This window comes from Canis aureus, chromosome 37 (genome assembly GCF_053574225.1).
Source record: "Canis aureus isolate CA01 chromosome 37, VMU_Caureus_v.1.0, whole genome shotgun sequence".
Lineage (NCBI taxonomy): Eukaryota > Metazoa > Chordata > Mammalia > Carnivora > Canidae > Canis > Canis aureus.
Genome location: NC_135647.1, coordinates 4,366,367 through 4,390,676, shown reverse-complemented (window position 1 = coordinate 4,390,676; position 24,310 = coordinate 4,366,367). Strand labels below are relative to the sequence as shown.

The following is a 24,310-nucleotide window of genomic DNA, read 5'->3' as shown; positions in this document are numbered from 1 at the left end:
GGTTTGCTTTTCCACTCTCATGGAATAACAGAGATACATGAGTGAACTGCTCAATGGGTATTCTCCTCAGTTATGGGACCTCAATACACATATTTTGTTATCACACATCAAGAAGGCTAAATGCTTGTGCTTAACTACTTTTCTCACACATGAAGGGAAAACACAAAACAACTTTAATTTGGTAGAATGAAAGCAGTGACTTGCCCACAAACTAAAGCAGAATTTTAGCTACCTTCTTTGTAAAATTGTAAGTTTAAAAAAAATTGTAAGTTTATTCCCATAGCTCTATCTACAAAAAATATGTGTGATTTGGACAATTTGTTTTGTTTTAAAAGATATTTTCATTTATCATAACAAAAACTCAGGACTTGTGTTTCCCTAAAACGATTTCATAAAAGAAAAAATGATGTTTCTTTCATGAAAATTTCATCAACTAAACAACATGTGCATGAAGGTGTAAATTACTTTTCTTTACGTAATGAAGCTTAATACCCATGCCAAATAGAAACAGAAGTATTGTTGAATACATGGTTTAAATAAAAAAGTTTCTACTGCATTTGTGAAAAAAAATGTCATGCAGAGAATTGATAAATGAAATATCAGCCACACAACATCATAAACAAACAATAAATAGGCCCAGACACATTTTAGTTACATAAAACACGTATCTATTTACTCAAAGATACAGTAAACTTTTATATTTCAGAGTGAGCGCTAATACAGAAATAAAAAAAAGCTAATGCTCATAATTTGATCAAAGCACAAATAACTTGCCTTACAAAGAGAAGTTCTAAACATAAATCACATAAAAATGATAAGCTCAACTAAACCTTTACTTATAACATCAATAATCACCCTTAATCATTGTACATGGTAAGGATTTAAGGCACAAAAGAAGCAGTGAAGCAACAACCAGAATAAGTTTTTTCCAAACTTCTTTTGAAATTGACTATGGCCATTCCCTCTTCCCACTTGCCATGACATTTGTGGTCATAACTCAGCCACTCAATTAGACTATGTGGTTTAAGCTGATAAAACTATAGGGAATTCATTTGGTCCCATTCACAGATTAAAGCTCAGTCTGTTGTTGGCTTAAGCCAACAGAGCTCCATTACTTACCTCCTGATTTTATAAATGCTTTATGGTTATCCAGACATTTGAAAATTCTTTCCTAATTCCCCGTATTTTATAGGATGCCTGCCTTTTCCAAAACAGTATTTCCCTCTGCATCAACAGGTTGGAATGCACTTTCACACTCTCTCCAAGTCCCTTAGAATTCATGATAAGAAATACACAAATTTTATATGGTAAGAATCAGACCCATTTCCATACCAGGATAATTTCTGGGAAGCAAGAATCTTAAGAGCATTTACAAGACTGATATTTAATAACAAAGAACTGCATGTACTCATCACCTGAGACAGACAGATTAACCTTAAAAAAAAATGCAAAGAAAACAAGAAAGTGGTGCCACTCCAGGACATTAGAGTCACTCAGGGACACTATGAAGTTTCTGCACTGAACCAGAGCATTATAGATAAAGAGGTGAAACAGTAAGTCAGTCTTTTATTCTATTTGTAGTGAACCTGGCTATTTGGTACCAAAGAGAGTCCTCTATGCATTCCTGCAAATCATACACACACATTCATGAACAGTGGTAACCTTTGGACAGAGCCTTTGTTGGTATGAAATATTCTGCACCTGAGGCATATGGTCCTTAGGGCTGGTAACAATGAACTAAGGGACTGGACTCTGTCATTAGGTCAGGAAAACAAGATGATCCATCATCTGTCTGTCTATCTATCTGCAATCACTCCTCCATACAATAAATTTTTCATTAAAATTCTGGTAACTTTCTTACTCTGAAATTTTAAATTTCTTAAAGTCTCCAGGAAACAAGTTTTAAAGCACCATGATCTATATCATTTCTTAGTGTTTCCTCTCCACGTGTGTTTTACACATTGCCTCTCTCAGAAGAGCCTTATTCTATTAACAACGCTATGCCTGGAGAGGCCTGTTCAGTATTTTAAAGTGTGTGAGTGCAACTGTACAAGTATTTGATATGTATAAGTGAATATCTATTTATTCTCTCTGTTCAGATTGGCAACAGTTCAGATGTTTCTTTGTCTCTAGTAATTAATCTGTTTAAAAATTTTTGCTTTGCTGCTTTATTGATCAAAATGAAAGTACAGAGTTAATTCTTTAGGAGAGTCAGTGAATAACATAAAGAAGCCTTCTTGATGTTCTATGGTCACAATTTTGAATAGACAGACGTTCATCCCATCTTATGTATAAGATAGGTCATTTAGTGAAGTCTTCCAGGATGTTGGTTTATGAGCTATACGCTGGAAAAGTTAGCATGAAGAAGCTCACATTAGTATGGCTTCACAACCATATCCCTCAGAGATATCCAAGAGACTCCAAGCCACATACCTAGGGGCTGGTTCTGTCTTTACAGACCATACCAGGAGCCAACACTCCAGAATAAAACATGAGGGTATCATGCTCTTCCTGTGAGCCTGGCATTTGAATATTTCCCAAAACGCATAGGGGAAAATGTCTTATTAAGTGGAAAGTCATCCTATGGCTATAGAGAAAAATAGTGAGTAAAAAGTTATCATATGGCCATAATATCATATTGTATGATTTCTAACTAGAAATCAGTGGATGCTGCCTAGGTGATGAACAGAGGAGGCTACGGAGCAAGATGGAACATCTTTAGCATGAAAATGACACTAGCTAAAATTTGTGTCTTTTTCTGCAAAACTCTAATGTTCCAATTCAACTAAGCAACCAGTTGTTTATAAATGTCTTAGAACCCAATTAAGTTTGAGGAAAGAGTTCCTTAAAACTAAAAGCATTCCGCTGGCTAGCACAGCAAAGCTACAGGGGTTTTTCACAGTATCCTCCCTCTTGGAAAGGAACAATACTTGCAGCCTAACCCAGATCTCTTCTGCTCACTCACATAAATGCTCTCCAGATCTGTCCGTGAGCCCAGCTTAACCCTTGCAGCTAGCCTGCCACCAGGACCACCATTCCCACAGAGAAAACATCCACATGGGGGACGTGAATCAGCATTCCTCCTTTGTGTTGACGTCATCTCCAAAATGACAGGCACACTTTGCATTTTCTGTGAACGATGTCTTCCCATGGTTAGACGACATATTTCATTCTTTTTTTTTTTTTTTTAGTAATATATGTCTGCAAAGTGTTATAGAGTGATTAGTTGTTCATGCCCTCAAGGGAGGCCACAATTATATCTTGTCAACAGGCAGTAAAACATGCACATTGGTCCAAGAGAAGAATTATATCCTAATTTTTAAATTTTTTGCTACAGTTACTATGACCTCTCATCATATTGAAGTATTTGTATACTTTGTTTTTCATGTAAAACAATATTGGGCTTCATTGAAATAACTCTTAAAAAGGCTCTGAAAACCTAAGCTTCATAGTATAATGAAGAACAGGAGGGGAAAAAAAAAAAACTCAAGAGATTCCTTTTAAAAAAGGAAAAAAAGAGAAACTCATTAAAGAAAGAAAAGAGAAAGAATCATCTTGAGAATTAGTTATAATTTCAGGCATTTACCCCTGATTTCTATAAACTATTTAAAATAATTAACCCCAGGCCCAGTAATGGCATGGGAATTTAACATTAAAAAAACAGCTAGTCTTATTTCCCTAGCAACACAAGACTGTTGTTTGTAGTCTACTACATCTCATATTGTCCCATTTGAAAAAATAAGCTGACTTGTAAAAAGCACAGTCTAGATTTTTATACAATATAGAACCCTCGTTGACAATTCATCCTCCCAGATCAATACACCCTTATATCACAATCTCTTTCCAATACTGTTACACATTATAGTCTCTGTTTATGCTTCCTATTTGTAGAAAATACTAAAATAGCTGCTAGGAAAAAATACATTAGTTTTCTGTAGTATTATTAAGTGCTTGATATAGCTACCTTTATTCCAAATGGGTGGTTATGAAACCTGGAGGGGAAGAAAATCTTTTAAATTTAGGATTAACAATGAATTCTACAAAAGCACTGGAATTTTACATTTCAAATTTATAACGTCTACATAATCACAAAATATTTTTAATACGAAAAAATATATTATTTCTATATTTAAGGAAGATCTGCATCATCTCTTGACAATTCAAAAAACTAATACAATCGTATTTTTCCCCATATCTACCTAACAAGGCCATTGGGAGTTCATTTAATTAGCCCACAGAATTGTAATAAGGAACTGGTCTCATTACGACAACTTAAGTATTTTTCAACAATTTCTCCCAGATGGATTCTAATTATTTAGGAAGGAATCTGCTTGAAAGTCTAAACATAACTGGCCATTACAATAAACATTTGCTAATAACCACAGGGGCAAAAGTATGACAAGGCCAATCCTAACAGAAATAAGGAAAAAAGCAAGTCAAATGGAGCAGTGACAAACTCTTCCTATTAGGCAGTCTAGTTTTTTTTTTTTTTTTTTTTTTTTCGTTTTTTGTAAAAAACTGTAGGGAATTCAATCTTTAGATTAGCCAATATGGAGTTTTCTAACATAAGAACATGATGGAGAAGAGATGGATATTACTGGTGAGGGCAGACTAGTTCCATGAAAATCCACAGAATACCAGAACTTGCAAACCAGCCAGCCAGGCTCAGTGAATGTAACCTGGGTGTCCCATGGTAAAATTCCTTCCTGAATGTGTCACTAAAGACACAAGGATTAAAACCTGAAGCGCTTGAGGGAATGTCATGTCAAGATTAATCACCACTACCCTGAATGAAGACTTCCACCTTCCAAAGTGAACACCCTGTGCTGTCTTTTTAATTTGTGTAAGATGGATTTGGGATGAGGAGGAAGAAAGAAAAGAATGTTGACAAGTCACGGAAACATTTCAATCTACTGCCAGTCTCTGAAACTAAACTACAGTTGTTTATGCAAGAGTTTATTGCTTTAAAAAAAATAGCACATGCTTTCCTATTACCATCTCTTTAAAATTCTCTGCCTTCCTAGATAAGTGCTATAGGATAAACTCCCATCTAATAGCCTCATTTCTAAATTTATAGAAGAGGATCCAATAGGTGTGGCCCTATTCTTTTCCATCGCTTATAAAGACAAGTGGCCAATTGTCATCCGGGGAAAGTGCTCCTGTACCCTTTTAATTTTCCTAAAAGACTTTTAAAAATACATTCCATGAAAAGAAGTCACTCTCCTTTAGTAGCTATTCAAAATTATCTAGTCTTTCCATTAAGCCTCTAATCTTAAAATTCAGTAGGTAGTATTCAACCATATTGTCACATTATGTTCCGCAGTAACTATACCCTTATTATTCAAGTATTATAACCCTTCATTTGTCTGATAATCAACATACTCTTCTTTTTGAAAATTATCTATGCTATGACAACATAGTCCTTGTTTTGTTTGTTGTTCTCATTTTCTCATTGTGGGCTGGTGATTTTTACTTCTGGTCTTGGTGGTCTTTGGTGGTCTAAGTCAGCCTGGAAGAAGAGAGATCATAACAAAGATATTTAGCTCTTTAGTCACAAAGGTCATAAAATTCGCAAGGAAAAAAAATTACTCTGTGTTTCATGTAAAATCGTATAAATATTCAATTAAAAATGGTTCCTTGGGTCCCCTTTCTTTTTCAGTTGAGCATTACCCAGTGGACATGCCATTCTCAACACCTTGCTTGCACAAAAGCCCTGCCTGGAACCATAATCTACGATGTGCTTCCTAAGAAGCACAGACTCATTTCTTGTGCTACAGGCTTTACTTTTCTCAATTTTGCCTCTTGATTACACTTTTAAGTTTTTCTTTTCAATAGTGTATTTATACTTTTCATTTCAGCATTTTCAGAGGAAAGAGGAAAAAAGCACAGCAATTCTATCCTCATGTCACATTAACCCAGCCCCTACCAGATGTTCTATTAGTTAGAGTTCACAAACTCTTGTGAATACAGTACCAAGTGCCATCAAGTATCAGAGAGAGAAAAGCGGGAAGGAAATCAAGTATAGAGCAGTATTTCTCCAACAGCAATGGCATCCCTGCCCCTTGAACTTCCTTCAGGGTATTAAAAATCGCGTCTTGTGTACAATGTGTCCTTTCCCTACTAGATTGAAATCCAAGGGGATGAGATTAGAATTAGTTGATTTTCAAACTCTGCCCTAGGGAACCCTGAAAGCTCCACAGCCGCCAGAAGGGCCACCAGTGTGAAGACAGTAGGACTAGCTCCAGGGCCCCTCCACCTCCAGCCATAATTTCTGCACAAAAAAAAAGAAAAAGAAAATGACCGGGGTGGTCTCTTATTTCACGTTATCTCAAGAAGTGTTTCAAATAGTACTTTGAATATAACACAAGCCCAATAAATGTCAGTTGCTTGTTGTGTATCTGTCATATGCACCTGCTGTCTTCCTATAATCACAATATACTGTGTCTAAGGACGGCTACATAGAACAAAATGTTACACGATAAACTGAATTCTTAGTCATTTGAGAAGTAAACAGTCCTTTGGAAATGGTTAATTTTTAATGTGTAATTTATAATTTATATGTATCTTCTTTTTCATAGACTTGATATGCTTAAAATGTACCTGAACTAGTACTTTAGGAAGAGTGAAAACAACACACACTGCCATTATAAGAGAGATGAGTCAAATAAGATTCAATCTCTTTCTGGGTAACTGCTTTGCTCTGGTATTTGCATAGTTTTTAAAATCCCTAACTCAGGACACCTGGGTGGCTCAGCAGCTGAGCATCTGCCTTCAGTTCATGGCATGATCCCAGATCCCAGGTTCAGGGATCGAGTCCCACATCGGGCTCCCTGCAAGAAGTCTGCTTCTCCCTCTGCCTGTGTCTCTGCCTCTGTCTCTCTCTGTCTCTCATAAATAAGTAAATAAAATCTTTTAAAAAAAATGAAATAAAATAAAATAAAATCCCTAACTCGCCATGTATCAGGCACTTGCTCCTTTGCAATTCCACAAGCTTAGATTCCCGTCAATACATTCTGGGGAAACTTGCACTTCAAATTATATAACCTTGATCTTGACTGAGGCTCAATTCTTATAAAAGGCTTATTTTTAAAAGTTAAACTTACAGAATGGAAATATAGGTAGGACATCCATTCATTCCCGTAAAACAGTTTTAGGTTATGACACTGAAGGAAAACCTAGACTACTGGAAGGGTGCATACTGGATCTTACCACCTAGGTCCCACATAGGATTTACACTTTGATTTCATGCAGTGAATTTTCATCGAAGGCAGCCATCACAAAGAACTTTGTGAAGTCTACTATTGCAGTCACCATATAAATGACAATGTGTTTTCCATATGACACCAGCAGATAAACCATTTGGCTTCCTTTCAGAAAGTAAAAGTGTGTTTGTATAGGCATGTATGTGTGTGTCTGTTTCCTTGAGAAGTTCATTTTGTTTCCTTACTGAGGGACAAGGAATCATGTAATTGACTGAAATTTTTTTTCTAATTTTAGCTACAAACAACTTCAGAATATAAACTGCCACTAAATTTCAGTGACTGTGGAGAACTGCAGATGGGGAATTTATTGACTACAACTATGAGTCCCTCATCTTGAGGAAAGATGAAGTGGAAGACACGTTGGGTGTTTTCATTTAGATGTTAAGGATGGTTTTTGTATGAGCCAGAATAACAGATTACAGAGAACTCTGTACTGGTTATTGAAACCTGGCCACAAGAACTTGTTCGCATTTTAACGTTACTAAATTTGATCCCCCTCTAAGCAAAATAAAACAGATGAAGCAATAATAAATCATCAAGAGAACCCCACTCATGAGACCGGGCATCAGGAATAATGATAGCAAAGCCCACTTGAGAGGTTACAGCCTGAGGGAGGTGGGCCCTGGCCAAAGAGATAGACAGGAAGGAAGGGCATATGTGGTTAGTGGGGATGCTGTGCAGTTCACCCTGCCCCTCACACTGTGACACTGAACTTGAGCCTATTTATCAGTCCCTAATTTAATCATCTCTCCTCTGGAAGAATGCCTGCACATTGAGAATATCCTGCTGCAGGAACCCTGGTGGAAAAGCAAGCTAGGAAGGAGGCTTTACCACGTATTTCCTTACCCTCTATGTATAATAAGTAGAACCACATGTTATTAAGTTCTGGTGCATCAAATGCTTAATTTGGTTAATCCATTTAACACAGACTAAACAAGTCAAACTAACATCTCCAAAGACGTCACCTGTGACAGAGGTGACGTTCTTTCTTTCATGTCTAGGTCTCATGGCCTTGATGCTCCTTTCTTGTCTGTACCTTTCCTGATCTTAATGTATTTGCATTTGTCTATATTTGTTATATACATTCTTAGGACCTCTGCAAACTTTGTAGAATGAGATTAGGATGGATGGATGGGTAGGTGGGTGGATGAGTGGGTGGATGGGTGAAATGGGTAGATGAGTGGGTAGATGGGTGGATGAGGGGATGGGTGGGTAGATTGGTGGGTGAGGGGATGGGTGGATGGATGAGTGAGCAGTAAATGAGTGAGTGGATAGATGGGTGGGTGGGTAAGGGGATGGGTGGGTGAGTGGGTGGCAGGGGGGATGAGTGGGTAGATGAGTAGGTAGATGAGTGGATGGGTGGGTGAAATGGATGGATGAGTAGACGGATGGGTGGATGAGTGGGTGGGTGAGTGAGTGGATAGATAGGCGGATGAATGGGTGAATAGACAGATGGATGAGTAGGTGGATGACAGGACAGACGCATGGATTCTGATAGATGGATGACAATACTTATTAATGGACTGAAATAACATAGTCGAGTAAATGGTATCGAGTCCTTCCCTGCTCAACAGTAAGTGGTTTCAAAGAAAGACTTAAGAAAGTCTTAAGTGCTTGAATAATTTGCTAAGTGCCTGGGCATGCACACCACACACACATTCGAGCATGAACATCAGGGAGCAAAAGCAATAGAATTACCTCATTTTGTCCAGTGCCAGCTCCTTGAGACTTGACATCCTCGTCCACTGCCTCCTGAAGCTCAGTAGTAACCTGATCCAGCTCCTCCCCATTTTCTTCATCGGTGCCTCCATTACCTCGGGTGGGACCTGCAGGCTCCTCCCTGTGGTCCGGGACCTCCTCCACCTCCTCAGAGGCTTCTGTAGCCTCCAGATCTCCTCCTTCTTCAACTTCACCATTCATTCCCGAAAAGTCTTCTTTCTGCTCTGCATCCTTGTTTGCTTTCTCTCCATCTTCTTCCTCATCTACTATTTCTGCTGGTCTCTGGTGGGTCAGAATGAATAACAGATGAAAGCAAGCAGCGCAACAGAGATTCTGCACTGCACATTAGAATGATGTAATAATTACTAAACCACAGTCAGGTAAAACTTCCTTACATGTGCATAGCAGTCTGCAGTAGAGAACGTGCTAACTCTCATTGAGTATCTACTAAACGCCACTCTTCACCACGATTTCCTCATTGGCTCCTCACCACAATCCTGTGAGGTTAGTATTATTCCCCTATTACAGGTGAGAAAACTAAGGTACAAAGAGACCAAGTATCTAGCCCAAGATCCTACTGTACATAAGTGGAAGAGCCAGATCTGGGATGAAGCATGTACCTCCAGTGCTTAGAAGCCCCTGGGGCAGAAAGGAAGCCAGACTGCAGGGTCCTTGGCCAATATCTAGTGGAGTGTCCCACCCTGAGGAGGAGGTTTAAAAAAAAAAAGACAAAAAGTCCTGCGGAGATGTCATCATCCTTACCACAACTGCCTGGTGTGTATTTACGTCTCTAAGTACAGAAAGAGGGCGATGGTGGTAGTACCAGGATGGGAACCCAAGTCATCTAGCACCAGATGTGGACCACTTCCTACACAATGCCTGGGAGTTCATGGTGTATCTCAAAACACAAAAACGATCGTGCAGATCTAAGGCCAAGAAACTATATGTTCTTTCTATAAAAACAATAAGTGCTCAGGAATTTATAAGCTCCAATTAGGCATTTCACAGTTATTTGGATACATGTAAAGCTGCTTTAAAAGACACAAGGGGCTGACTTCCAGAGCCAAGACTTTGGAGACCCAGGTTCAAGCACTGGCCATCCATCAGCTAACTCTGTGAACACCAGAGTCCCCACTTATAAAAGGAGAATATAATAAAACACCCAGGGGGAATAAATGAGAGAAGTTATATGCATGCCTACCACAGTATCTGGCACATCACATCCTAAGAAAACATTAGAGTCGCTCCCCATCTGTCTGATACACTCTCTCCTAGAATCCTCAGGTTTTTCATTGCCTCCAATAAAATAACAGCTTTTCTTTTAAAGTGTAGGAAAGAACAGGACTTGTTCTAAATTAGGACTCTAGCCCTGCCTCTTTCTGGTTGACAGTAGACAGGTCACCTAGTCCTCCAGCATCTATAAAAGGAGGGTCTGAGATGCAATTACCCCTGCCCCCCCCCCCCTTGTAGCTCTGGAAATCCATTCTCCTCAAGCTGCAAATGCTTGTTATGAGGTCTTCATGGTCTTCTTGTAAAATTAACATAATACTCTCCATTTTGGAAGTAAAGGGAAAACAAACAAAGTAGACTGAAAGTTCAGGGCAAAACTCGACACATTATTTTGAAGTGGAAAATGTTGAACCATGAAAGCTTATATTCTGCTCAAAGTAGAGTCTCAGTTTTGACCGCATGATTATCAAAGACATACTTTAAAAAAATGAAAGAAAAAAATCAGTTGCTCTTAAGATATTCCAATAACCGTGGTGTTTTGTCTTCTCACAGCTTAAATAATAGTACAGTGTGGCTCTGTCTTTCACATTTCCACTCAGATGCTTATGCCCCATGTCGAAAGGCATGGGGCCCCCAAGACCCCTAAGCTTGCTGCCCAGGGCGAGGCCCCTAGGAAGGCCAGAAATGGGCATGTATGTGTGTGGATGAATCTGCCAGATGGTGCTAAGAGAAAAGACAAAGATTTATGGCATGGAACCCCACAATGCTTGGCAAGGATTTCCAGCTTTTATGTATAAGACCTAACTGAAGGCGAAAAAAACTTCCAATCCTGAAGAGGCAAAACAGTATGCTCCCATCTCCTAAGCCCTATCCCACTCTCTCTGTACAGAGAACACTCATGGCAAAGCAATGAGGCAGACACGCTTCGAGCAATGGGCAATGGAAGAGTCTGGTAAGTGAGAGGGTGGGCACTGTCATTATGAAAGCAGAAGAGAGGAAATGTCAGAGAGGGGACTCCAGGTGAGGAAGAGCTAGAAGAAGGAGCCAACTCAGAGAATCACGGTGGGTGGCTTCCCACTCAAGAGGTCAAGAAAACGCTGAGGGGTTTCGAACCCAGACCCAGAAGCTCCTTTCTTAGTGACTCAGAAGGATGTGTGACCCTAAAAAGACATCTGGAGGGATCTGTCACCATAACCCTCATGACTGGGCCTGGAGACCCACCTGGGCTGAACAATAGTCTAGACGCTGGACATTCAGAGACAGATATGACAGAGTCTCGAATCAGGGAGCTCAGAGCAGCGCAGTCACAGGGCACAGTATAATACAGCGAAAGGGACCTTTCACAGTGGGGGTGGCAGCCTGCCATCAGGTCTCCAGGCTCTGGTCACCGTGACCAATGCAACACTGCGTGAACACTGCTTGTGGGTAGAGAACACAGTGCAGCACACGTCTCCCGTCCATGCTGAGTGTCATGCTCTGTGCTCATCCATTTATCATTCCTGAAACCCTCACAACAACCCTGCAAAGTACGCTTCTTATATCTCTTACCCACATAAGGAAGATGAGAAACCACTCAACGCTTCAGCAGTGGTCACCAAGTAGGGCTAGGATTTGAACCCAAGGCAGTATTTTTTTTTTTTAATATTTTATTTATTTATTCATGAGAGACACAGAGAGACAGGCAGAGACAGAGGGAGAAGCAGGCTCCATGCAGGGAGCCCGATGTGGGACTCGATCCCAGGATCACGGGATCACACCCTGAACTGAAGGCAGATGCTCAATCGCTGAGCCACCCAGGCATCCCAAAGATTTTATTTATTTATTCATGAGAGACACAGAGAGGTAGAGACACCAGCAGAGGGAGAAGTAGGTTCCCTGCGGGGAGCCCAACGTGGGACTCGATCCCGGGTCTCCAGAATCACACCCTGGGCTGAAGGCCGCACTAAACAGCTAAGCCACCCGGGCTGCCCCCCAAGGCAATATTTTGCCAAGTCCTGCTATTCTTCCTCAAACAATGGGAGAAGCTGCTATTTCGCATAGTCACTACCGTGTTTTCAACAGCCAGAAAATGTGACTCTGCAAGAGGCAACATCGCTTTTAATGTTTAAAGAATGACCGACCTGAGAACAAAAACATTTCTGGATCTCTATTAAAGACTTTTGGTGTGATCTAGGAGGGAACATTATAAAGATTGTTAGGCAGAGTCCCTGAAGCATTACATACAAAAATCCAAAAATACTACAGCACTAATGGCCAACAAGAGCACATTTCTTTTTAAATTATTTCTGAGAACTGGATAATTGTCTATCACCCTCCTAGAAATCATTAAGGTACCTTAACTTGCCCATTTGGTTTTGATTTGAAAGAGAAATTATACAGAATTTTATAATAAAAGCATTTAATAATAATAACAGAGAAAACCCAAAATTTATGGTGATCATTTAGGAATCTAGATCTGTTCCTTCTCTCTGAGAATACAAGAGCTTGCTGAAGTCTGTTAAGGTGACTTCTTTTTTTTTTAATTCTTTTTTTTTTAAAGATCTTATTTATTTATTTGAGAGAGAGTGTGTGTGCGCGTGCACATGAGTAGGGGTGGGGCAGCAGGCAGAGGCAAGGGTTGAAGCAGACTCCCCACTGAGCAGGGAGTCCGAAGCGGGGCTCCATCCCAGGACCCTGAGATCATTACCTGAGCCGAAGGCAGATGCTCAACAGACTGAGCCACCCAGGTGCCCCAAGGTGACTACTTCTGTGTCAACAGGAAAAGTCTGTTTTCCCTTCATGAAATCTAGATTTATACCAAAAGGTGGCAAAACGAGTGTGAGTTAGTTCTTAGTTCTTAGTTTTGTGTTTCTCCTCTTCCTCACTACCAATTTCCAAAAACATATACATTTTTTTTTCTTCTTTTCATGCAAGCAACTGGGACAAACTCTAACCTCTCTCCAAGGAAGGAGACACCCAGTCCTGAATTCAGGCCCTGTTCTTCCACCATCACTTGTGGAGGCCGAGAAAAATTAAGGCCATCCCACCTCAAGTTTAGCATTAGCACAAGTACAGCCATCTTAGGCCCCTGTGAATAGGAGCTGAACTTTATGGGAAAAACTGCAGAATGTCCTCAATGTCCTTGGCAGGTAATCCCATATCAGAAAGACAACAGAGCTCAGAATTGCCCTCGGCAGAGAATCCCATATCAGAAAGACAACAGAGCCCACACCCATGGTAGAAAGTCCCATATTAGAATAAGAACAGAGCTCAATGCCCTTGAAAGCCCCACATCAGAATGTAAACAGGACTTGGAGAAATTCTTCCACCCCTTCTGAAAATCCCCTAGACCAGCCTATAAAAAACCCAGCTGTAACCCACTTCGAGGTCCAAGTCCCTGCTCCGCTGTGTCGAGTATACTTGGACCCAAGCTCGAGCTTGCTAATAAATATGCGCTTGCATCGGTGTCAGCTCCTTGGTGGTTTCTCGGATTCGCAATCTTGGGCACAACACACTAGCACTACTGCTAACACCTAGTATTACACCTCCCATCCCATTACTTCTATTAGACTTTCCCAACATGGCTATTTTACCGTCTTCACATGAAGCCACATCTGGTTAGTGCAACTTTACGAAATGCAACATAGAGGTGCTGCACTACCAAATGGATCAGTTTAAATAAGACAGTAACATGAGTTAAAAGGTTTTTAATCCTCGAAAATATCCACAGTGTAGAACACAATTTATTATTACTATGACACTACAACTCAGGCCAGGAAAAAAAAAAATTCTGCTCTGACATATCTGTAATGAATAAATGAAAAGCAATGTGCTTTTTGGTGTAATCTCCTTTGAAGCAGGCATTAAATTATTAAGGATGTTTCCAGTGCATACATCAATAAAATCGTCCCCGGAAGGAACACCGGGTTTCACACCCATTCACACACACACACACACACACACACACACAGATAAAATCTATACCATGGTGAAGGCCTGCAGAGAAGCAAAAGAATGCTCATTCCACAGTAGGGTGGGGGTCCCTGGGGGGAGGAAGCTGTCCTTCAGGACAATGAGGAAGAAAGGAGGCAAAGTCAGCTCTGCTCACTTCCTCAATCCTTTCCCTCCTTCTCTTGCTGTAGAGAAACTCTCCGGGACTCCAATGACCCTCACACAACAGTGGCCTGATGTTCGGCCCTGGCAGTGGGACACCCACAAAGGAGAGTTTACTCGGGTGAATGTCCTTCTTAGAAGGCCTTGGGATGTCATCTAACAGCTAGTACAGCTCTTCCCTGGGGGGCAGGCTGTGAGTTAGACAGCTCTGCACAAAGCCACAGAAAGTCACATATTGGAGGATTTCATTTCTGTGAAGCATTCAGAATGGGTCAACCTAAAGAGACAGATACCAGATTCGTGGTTGCCAGGCATGGGGAGAGGGGAGAATGGGAAAGTTCACTTAATAGGCATGAGGTTTTGGGGCACCTGGGTGGCTCAGTTGGTTGAGCGTCCAACTCTTGGGTTTCAACTCAGGTCATGATCTCAGGGTCCTGGAATGGAGCCCCACATCCGGCTCTGTGCTCAGTGGGGAGTCTGCTTCTTCCTCCCCCTGCTTGCACACTCTGTTTCTGTCTGTCTCAAATAAGTAAATACATCTTTTTTAAAAATAGGCATGGGGTTTCCTTTTGGGGAGATGGAAAATGATCTGGAACTAGACAGAGGTAACAGCTGAACAACATCATGAATGTTCTAAAGGCCACAGATCTGTATATTTAAGAACGGTTAATGTTCAGTTGTATGTTAGGAGAATCTTCAATTTCTTTTTTTTTTTCTTTTAGAAAGAGAGAGAGAACAAGCTGGAAGGGAGATACAGAGGGAAAGGGAAAGAGAATCTTAGGCAGGTTCTATACCCAGCACAGAGTCCAACACGGAGCTCAATCCCACAACCCTGAGATCATGACCTAAGCTGAAATCAAGAGTTGGATGCCCAACCAAGCCACCCAGGTGCTCCTCTTGCTTCAATTTTTAAAGGAATCATATGCCCCAACTCCTGACCACCAGGGAGAGCTATGTGGCCGGCTCTGTGTGGCCACATAACTGAGGAACCAACTTCTGGTTATCTTCCCTGCTTTATTCTGCAATCACACTCTAGGCAGGCATCTCCCTTGTCTCAGGTGTAAAAAGCTTCCCTTCCCAAAAATCAGGTGACTCGTAGTAGGAAGTCATTGGTGGTGCTGAATGAATGAACAAACAGATCTGAGACTAGCAGCTTACTTAGAAACATAGAAAGTGCTAGAAAAATATTCCTAGTCCCCTGACTCCCTCCAAAAAATCTTTACAACTATTTAAAATCCCCACGGAGTTCTTAGCCTCTGTCCACTTAGCTGGACCTGCCTGACTGCTGGGGACACGGTCACAGTCAGAGTTAGCCAGGCACCAGCGTTTAGTCACTGAGCAAGGCTCAGGTACACATAGCCCACGTTCCACTCCCACCTCAAAGAACCATACAAAGATCCTGATAACGTTTAATAATTTAGATAGAGAGGGGTAGACACAACAGCCAAAGGAGGGGCTGGGGAGTATGGGGAGGAAGGCGCAGGTATCCCAAAGGAAAAGACAAGACTAAGAAATGGTAATTCATCTTGAGGGAGGTGAGGAAGAAGGAAGAGAAACAGGAAGGGAAAAAAAAAAACCCTTTCCCCAGGTCCCATCACAGGTCCTTCCTGCAGCTAAGGAAGCAGAGCACCCATGCAGATCTCGCCCCTTAACCTGGCAGGAGCCAGTTCTCAGGTGATCCTGAGAGATGGTGTTCCTACCTGAGCAACAGCACGGGGGTCTCCTGCACACGACCTGTGACTGCTGATATTTGCTGCAGTGGTGGCATCGACAGGCAATGTCAAATACACACTGTGCAGGGTGAGGCAGCTGCGACTTGCTTCAGGCCAGCAAAGTACCCTAGTACCAATGAAGTCAGCACACCTGGCCTGAGTCCCCTCTGGAACTGGAGGATGATCACAACAACCTCACAGGATTGTAGTAGGAACAAATAGGACCATGCACAGAAAAGACCACTGTAAACGTAACAAGCTACATCTGTGTTTATTACTGGCATCACTCCACTTTTCTTGCCATTGGATGGAAGGATTCTAGGGGTTGTCTGATGAAAAAGCCAAGCACAGGGTTTACACTAATGAACTTGTGTTCTGGTGGGCCACTCAGAGCAATCTCCCTTCCAAATCTCATTCCCACAAAAAAAAAAAAAAAAAAAAAAAAAGTCATAGAAGACACTTAGCGACAGTCTTGCCCTTATGGGTAAATACAGTTAAAATGCAGGCTGATGTTGGGGCCCCTGGGTGGCTCAATTGGTTAAGTGGTCGGCTCTTGATTTCCATTCAGGTCATGTTGGGGGTCCTGGGATGGAGCCCCATGTCAGGTTCCATGCTCAGTGGGGTGTCTGCTTGAGATGCTGTCTGCCCCTCTACCCCCCTGTGCTCGTTCTCACTCTCTTTCTCTCTCTCAAATAAATAAATCTTTTTAAAAAATGCAAACTGATATTTAAAACTCTGGTCCACTGAGATTGTCCACCCCACAGGGAGCCTGATATGGGACTCGATCTCAGGACCCCAGGATCAGGACCTGAGCCATAGGCAGATGCTCAACCACTGAGTCACCCAGGCATCCCTGAATATTGGTCTTTTCATGTACTAGGCAGATGCTGCCTCTGCCTAAACAAACCCCACGTTCTCACTGTTTGGGGCTGAACTGTGTCCCCTCAAAATTTACATGCTGAAGACCTAACCTCTGACAAGGTGACTGTATTTGGAGTTGGAGCCTTTAAAGAGGTAATTAACTTGAAATGAGGTCCACAGGGTGGGCTCTGGTCCAACATGACTGATCCTTACAAGAGATTAGGACACAGACAGGTACAGAGTGAAGACTATGTGAAGACTTGGGGAGAAGACATCCATCCACCAGCTGAAGAGAGAGCATGCAGAAGAAACCAACCCGCCAACACCATCTCAGACTCCCAGCCTCCAGAATGGGGGACCCCGTAAATGTCTACTGCAGAAGCCACCCAGCTGGGGTACTTTGTTTCACAGCTGGGCAGACCACTACGCTCACCAAGACCACCTTACCTCCATTTTCTCCTCAGCTCCACAGGCGTTCATGTTCATATTCATATTCTTCCCTCTCTCTCCCTCCTTCTCCCCTCCACACTGTTTCCTTTAAAAGTCCCTCAGCACAAACTAGAGATGTTGGGCTCTTCATGAAGGGAAGAGGGCTGGCTGGATGTGGCGGGGTAGGGAGGACAAACCCAGACCTTCCCAGACATAAGTACTGGGGGGGCTGGGGAACAGGGGAGAATGAATGCCCTCTGTGGAAAAGGCTGAAAGGAGCCCTGGCCTGTCCCCTGCACCACGCTATTAACTCATTCTGTTCTCTCTATCTTCACCTGCAATGCTCTTCCTTTCACCATGCCTTACCTGTGCTCTCATGACACCTGCCAGATTCCATCAGTACACTCTACTTACCGTGTGCGATTATACACTATTTATGTGATACACAAAGTTGCTATCAAGTAGATGCCTTGAAAGATATTTGGAATGATTATGAAATAATGGGGAAATATCAGTCTTGGCTCTGCAGAGGCCCTCTGGAAGTTTCTAGAAGCAAGAGCGCTTCCTTATTCACCTTTGTATCCACTGCCACATTTACCATGGTATTACATACCACTGTCTTGAATTAAACACAAATATGCTTCCTACAGGTAAAAACCAGCACAATATGTGCCTTTGGGAAGGGACAGATGATGGTAACAATGCTCATATTTACTGGGCACTCTCCAGGTATGAAGAAATAAACCACTTTGGGAAGGGACAGATGATGGTGACAAGGCTCGTATTTACAGGGTACTCTCCAGGTATGGTCAGAAATAAACCACCACTTTGGGAAGGTTTTTTTTTTTTAATATTTTATTTATTTATTCATGAGAGACACCAAGAGAGAGACAGAGACACAGGCAGAGGGAGAAGCAGGCTTGTTGTGGGGAGCCAGATGCAGGACTTGATCCCTGCACCCCAGGATCACGACCTGAGCCCAAAACAGACACTCAACCACTGAGCCATCCCTCCAGAAAGCACTTTTGGTTAAAATTTATAATTGTAAATAGACTTGAAATAGTGCCTCTTTAAATAAAAAATAGTATTTTTTATGTTTAAAAAAATATCAATTTTATTGAAAGCTGGGAGAAAATAGACTTGACTATCAACAGAGTGTTGCTTAGCCATAAAGACAATTCTGCAAGATTTATTCTGACGACATTACCCTGTTCATTAAGAGTCACGTAATAAAAAGGAGACACAGCATTTCATTGCAAAGGCAACAATATCAGGAAGATACTTCTCCTATACTTCAAGTCTTCTCCCCTGACATTTACCTCAAATTTTAGCCAACTAACTAAAATTTAAGAGAACTAGTTTTTGAGTAGGAATTGTTCCTCCAAACATTACATCCATCCTAAAATCTCAGGACTAGCCGATTCCTATGAATAACTGTGGAATCCTACGTCCTGTATAAAGCACAATTTCCATGCTTCACAGGAATCAAGGAAGGGTATTCATTATACCCTCTCCAAGACACTCACTAAACCAACGTACATAATAATGCAACAAGGATCACAGAAGTCATTTAAATGGTTCCAGCCTCAAGGCCCTTCTGACCTCAACATCCCCAAAGCAGCTACAATAACAGACACATTACACACACGTGTACAACTACACATAGTATGTACCCTTAAACAGAGAAGTTTTTATAAGAAAGCCAAGAACTTTTACCTTTCAAAAAGCACATTACTTTGGGGCACCTGGGTGGCTCAGTCGGTTGAGTATAGGACTCTTGGTTTGGGCTCAGGTCATGATCCCAGGGTTGTGAGATCAAGTCTCTGCATCGGGCTCCACGCTCAGCAAGGAGTCTGCTTAAGATTCCCCTTCTCGGGATCCCTGGGTGGCTCAATGGTTTAGCGCCTGCCTTTGCCCTGGGGCACGATCCTGGAGCCCCAGGATCGAGTCCCACGTCGGGCTCCCGGCATGGAGCCTGCTTTCCCTCCTCCTGTGTCTCTGCCTCTCTCTCTCTCTCTCTGTCTATCATGAATAAACAAATAAATAAATCTTAAAAAAAAAAAAAAAAAAAGAAAGATTCCCCTTCTCAGGATGCCTGGGTAGCTCAGCAGTTGAGCATCTGCCTTCCCCTCAGGTCGTGATCCCAGGGTCCGGGATGGAGTTTCGCATTGGGCTCTTTTCGGGAAGCCTGCCTCTCCCTCTGCCTGTGTCTCTGCCTCTCTCTCTGTGTCTCTCATGAATAAATAAATAAAATCTTAAAAATATATATATTCTCCTTTTTCCTTCTCCCTCTAACCTTCCCCCATCCTCCCTCTTAAAAAAAAAAAAAAAAAAAAAAAAAAAAAAAAAAGCACATTATTTACCATAAGCAATTGCTCTTAAAAACTTCCACTAGAGGGGATCCCTGGGTGGCGCAGCGGTTTAGCGCCTGCCTTTGGCCCAGGGCGCGATCCTGGAGACCCGGGATCGAATCCCACGTCGGGCTCCCGGTGCATGGAGCCTGCTTCTCCCTCTGCCTGTGTGTCTGCCTCTCTCTCTCTCTGTGACTATCATAAAGAAATAAAAATTAAAAAAAAAATTTAAAAAAACTTCCACTAGAAATGTTCCATATTTCTCCTTAATACAACATCAGTGCTGGCATTCCAGATGTCTCTTGCCTGCACTGGCTTATATGCATTTCTTACTACTTATTTTGCAATGGGCAGCCTGAGATAATGGCTGATTTGTATGACAAGTCAGGAAAGGTCTGATAGTTATTAGCGCTTGCTGCGTCCTAGTGGGGACGGCTCAGGGGAAACCGTAAGTACTCAGGATTCCTAGAGAATGTGCGTGCGGGGACGAAGGTTAACTCAGGATTCCTGAGTGGTATGAAGAAGGAAGATGGAATATGGAAATTATATGGAAATGAGTCACAAAATGTCGAAAGCATCAATTACTTGGATGGTATTCTCAGACAGCTGGGGTTGCTCGAATGACTTGCACTTTAAACTCACATCACACCTCTGACAGCCGCAGCAGCACCGAAAATTAGAAATGGGGACGGCATCTAATCAGAGACCACAGCTGACATTCTGCCCACTTCAGAAGTGAATGTTAGTTTGTCTTATAGTTATGTCAAAATTCTCTGAGGAACAGACGTTAAAGGTTTAAGACTCTTGCTATCTCAGGTAACAGCACCAGCTAGAACTTTCTAGTTGAAGTATCCTCCCTAACCACAGGTCTCCTCCCTGAAGCACACCCTACCAGGAGTTGGAGATGAGCACCAAAACGACAACCTCAGATACCTCCTCTTCCTCTTCACATGTACCATTCACAAGCACATCTGCGCTTTGGGAAAGAGTGAGGGATTGTTTCTGGCTCTTCTGGAAGGAGATTCTGTGGATTTCCCTGGCGTTGCAGATACAGAAGTCACCCTACTTGTTTTTAGTTCTGTTACCATGGAAACTGAAAGTCATGTCCACCCCAAGAATGAGGTGTTTTGAAATAATCAGTTTCAATTTTTCATGATCGCAGTGGACTGCTTCCCCGTTTTCAGCTTTCATAGAGGGAAAAGAAAAAAATAATAAAAGGTTTAGATGTGGTTTGAAGTACCGTGACCTACACAGAAGGTGGCTATGTTCACCGATGTGACCCTGCAAGGACACAGCAGAGTGAGGCTCTGGCCAGCCACCTGCTGAGAGTGGCTCACCTGAGCCCATGGAGCTCCCCATGCTCCTGAGACACCCAGAGGGGAACACATACTACACGGAAAACTTATATTTAGATAGCTTGAGAATATTTTAGTCATCATTAGGGAAAAAAAAAAAATCTCCATTAAGTTCTCTCACTTTAGAAGTAAATGTTGATTTTCTCTTGCTTACATCAGAAATCCCTGAAGGCTATATTTTAATGTTTAATACCATTTCTGTCAAGTAAACACAAATCTACAAACGGGATGTCACAAACAGCCTTGTTGATGATGCACGGGGAAATCAAGAAGCCAGATCACCCCATCTTAACTCCTGCAGCTGTGCACGAGGCTTGCAGCAGCAAACGTGAACGTGATTCACAGATAGGAGAGGACTTGAGAAGAAAGAATGGTGGAAGTATTGTTTATACAACGATCCCTCTCACTTCAGTGAGGGCAGAGATAGCTGAGTCGCCCTCCACACAGATGGAATGTGTTGCTGTTTGTGGGAAAACTAGAAGTCCCTAATCTCCCCCACTGCCCTTCCTCAAGGTGTTCAAAGAGAGAGAGTTCCAAGCTAGAAGCTAGGAGCCCTGGGTGCCTGTGTGGACTCCCTCATCAACAGGCTGTGGCTCTGTGGGAAGATAGGGCTTCGTGTCTTTGATGGCAAAATAAGAAGTTTGCACCAGCATCTGTTTTTGTTTTTTTTTTAAGGTTTTGTTTATTTGACAGAAAGGGGGGAGCACAAGCAGGGGGAGGAGCAGAGAGAAAGGAAGAGGCAGACTCTCTGCTAAGCAGGGAGCCCACCCCCCGCCTCCATACCAGGGTCCTGGGATCATGACCTGAGCTGAAGGCAGATGCTTAACCAACTGAGCCACCCAAGTGCCTCAACTCCAGATTTTTTAATGGCGTATTCTTTATGTGTAATGATCACAAGCTCAAATGCCCCCAGATTCTGGGCAAATGACATAACTGTATAATCCAGGACGGGTGTTTATAACATGATGTGCTGCGGTTTGGGATGCTGAAGAGTATCTGGGGTAGTAAGGAGATCCTGTAAGCCCCAAGCCAGCCAGAGAAGATTCTAGGAGATTTGGTCACAAACTGCCAGTTTCCATCACTAGCGGAAATTCTATAAAGACCGTTTATTTTCCCTGTGACGAATTAGTGTGGAAGTGGTTTCTGGTTAAACATGGCAAGTTGAACAAATGTGAGGGTGTTTTCTCCTCAGCTCCCTTCTGATGTCCCTCTAAACTGTCAATAGAGGCAATTTTTTTAAAAGAATGAACCGGTATGGGTACAGAAGCCTGGAGAGGAAATAAAAGCCACAAACTCCAAGAAACAGTAAAGCTAAAAGATATAGGGCCAGTAACAGCAGAACTGATACCATTAAAATTCGCTCCTGTGGGAGGAGAATCCAAGAAGCAAACCTCTGCATGCTGAAGGACCTATAGAAGGCTGAGGGACTGGCGGCACCATCTCTCTCTGGAAGAAGTGGTGTAAATAGGGGTCAGTGTGACTAAAAATAGGGGGACTGGCTTAGAGTCTTTAAAAGAAGCAGAAAGACTCCCCAGATCCACTCTTCCCCACCCACCCACCCCCGCCCTTGAGAAATACAGGAGGTTTCTTCTCTAAAGATGTTGAACTACAAGGGAGCTGGACTCAGTGCAGCTGAGAACAAGGGCACCTAGGACACCTATTGAAACCAAGAATAAATCTCTTTACCTAACACAAAATCCCAAGGTCCCCATCCCATGGTCATGCTGACATACTGGAAAGATTCCATTCAAAGAAAAGAGACAACCCAAAACAACAATGAAAAATGGAGGTCTGCCAATGAAATGGCAAAAACCAATCACCCTGCAGTGAACTCCCCCAACCTGAGGAGCTGTGCCCATAAGCATAGAGTTTCCCTAATGCTTCACCCTAAAATCTAACCAAACATACACCTTAAATTTATAAAATGTTACATGTCAGATATATTTCAATTAAAAAAAAAAAAATCTAACCAAGCAGCCAAAGAACATCTAACATGGAGACAGAGATCAAAACCTAGAAAGAAACAAAGAAACTCAAAAGAAACAGAGATAGTACAGGAAAAGAAAGTTTAAAATAGTAGATGAATCCTTGGAGATAATAAAGATATCCCATCCATAAAACAAGAATAGGATGCTATAAAAATGAATATTCAGAGAATATGAAAGAGCTCTTAGAAATTAAAAATATTATGACAAGAAAAAACAAGAGATGGAAGATAAATGCTGAGGATCTCTTATTTTAAAAGAAGTTGAAAAAATAGAAAAAATTATAGAGGTGGAACATAGGAGAGATAAGTGGAAGGTCAGTCTAAGAAGTCTCTCTCTCTTTCTCTCTCAAACAAATAAAATCTTAAAAAAAAAAAAAAATCCCTCTCTGTACCAAGTCCAGTAAGGAAAAAGAGCTGCACCAAGGCACATAACTGGAAATTTTCAAAACAGCAGAAACAGGGATCCCTGGGTGGCGCAGTGGTTTGGCGCCTGCCTTTGGCCCAGGGCATGATCCTGGAGACCCGGGATCGAATCCCGCATCGGGCTCCCGGTGCATGGAGCCTGCTTCTCCCTCTGCCTGTGTCTCTGCCTCTCTCTCTCTGTGACTATCATAAATAAATAAAAATTTAAAAAAAAAATTTAAAAAAAAAGAAAAGAAAAGAAAACAAAACAAAACAAAACAAAAAAAACCCAGCAGAAACAAAGAAAAAGAGCCTTAAAGCTTCCAAAGAGGGGAAAAAGGATTATTTACAAAGATTCAAGAAATAGAATGGCATCAAACTTCCCTTCTGCCCTTCTGGATGGAAAGGACAACTGAGTAGTGATTTCAAAATTCTCCAAGAAATCATTATCTCACCTAAAATTTTATACTTAGCCATCCTACTGTCAAGTTTTAGTAGAAAAAAAGACATGTTCAGGACACCTGGGTGGCTCAGTGGTTGAGCACCTGCTTTCAGCTCAGGTCGTGATCCTGGGGTCCTGGGATCAAGTACCTCATCAAGCTCCCCTCAGGGAGCCTGCTTTTCCTTCTGCCTATGTCTCTGTCTCTTTCTGTGTCTCTTGTGAATAAATAAAATCTTAAAAAAAATAATAATAAAGGAAAAAGAAAAAGACATGTTCAGACCTGGAAAGCCTGAAACACCAGGTGCTTCCCATACAGCTGTTCCCAGGAGGCTACTTGGGTGAATTCCACAACAAATGAAGGTGTAACCAGAAAGAAGATGTGGAATCAAAGAAATAAGAGAGCCATCCCCTAAAGAAGTGAAGGAAATTCCCAAAATAATGGTAAAGAAAAAAAATACCAGGATAACT

The 24,310-nt window shown here is 41.9% G+C and overlaps 1 protein-coding gene across 1 annotated transcript in view; it reads right to left on the bottom strand.

Annotated features, from left to right (window-relative positions):
* Positions 1-645: 645 nt before the first annotated feature.
* Positions 646-24,310, bottom strand: part of DCDC2 (doublecortin domain containing 2) — a 162,368-nt gene continuing 138,703 nt past the window's right edge. The window contains exons 10-11 of the mRNA XM_077886439.1: positions 8,961-9,263; positions 646-5,509 (exon numbers count right to left, since the gene is read on the bottom strand). Coding sequence (XP_077742565.1) covers positions 5,450-5,509; positions 8,961-9,263 — 363 coding nt within the window. The 3' untranslated portion in view covers positions 646-5,449. The remainder of the gene's footprint in view (positions 5,510-8,960; positions 9,264-24,310) is intronic.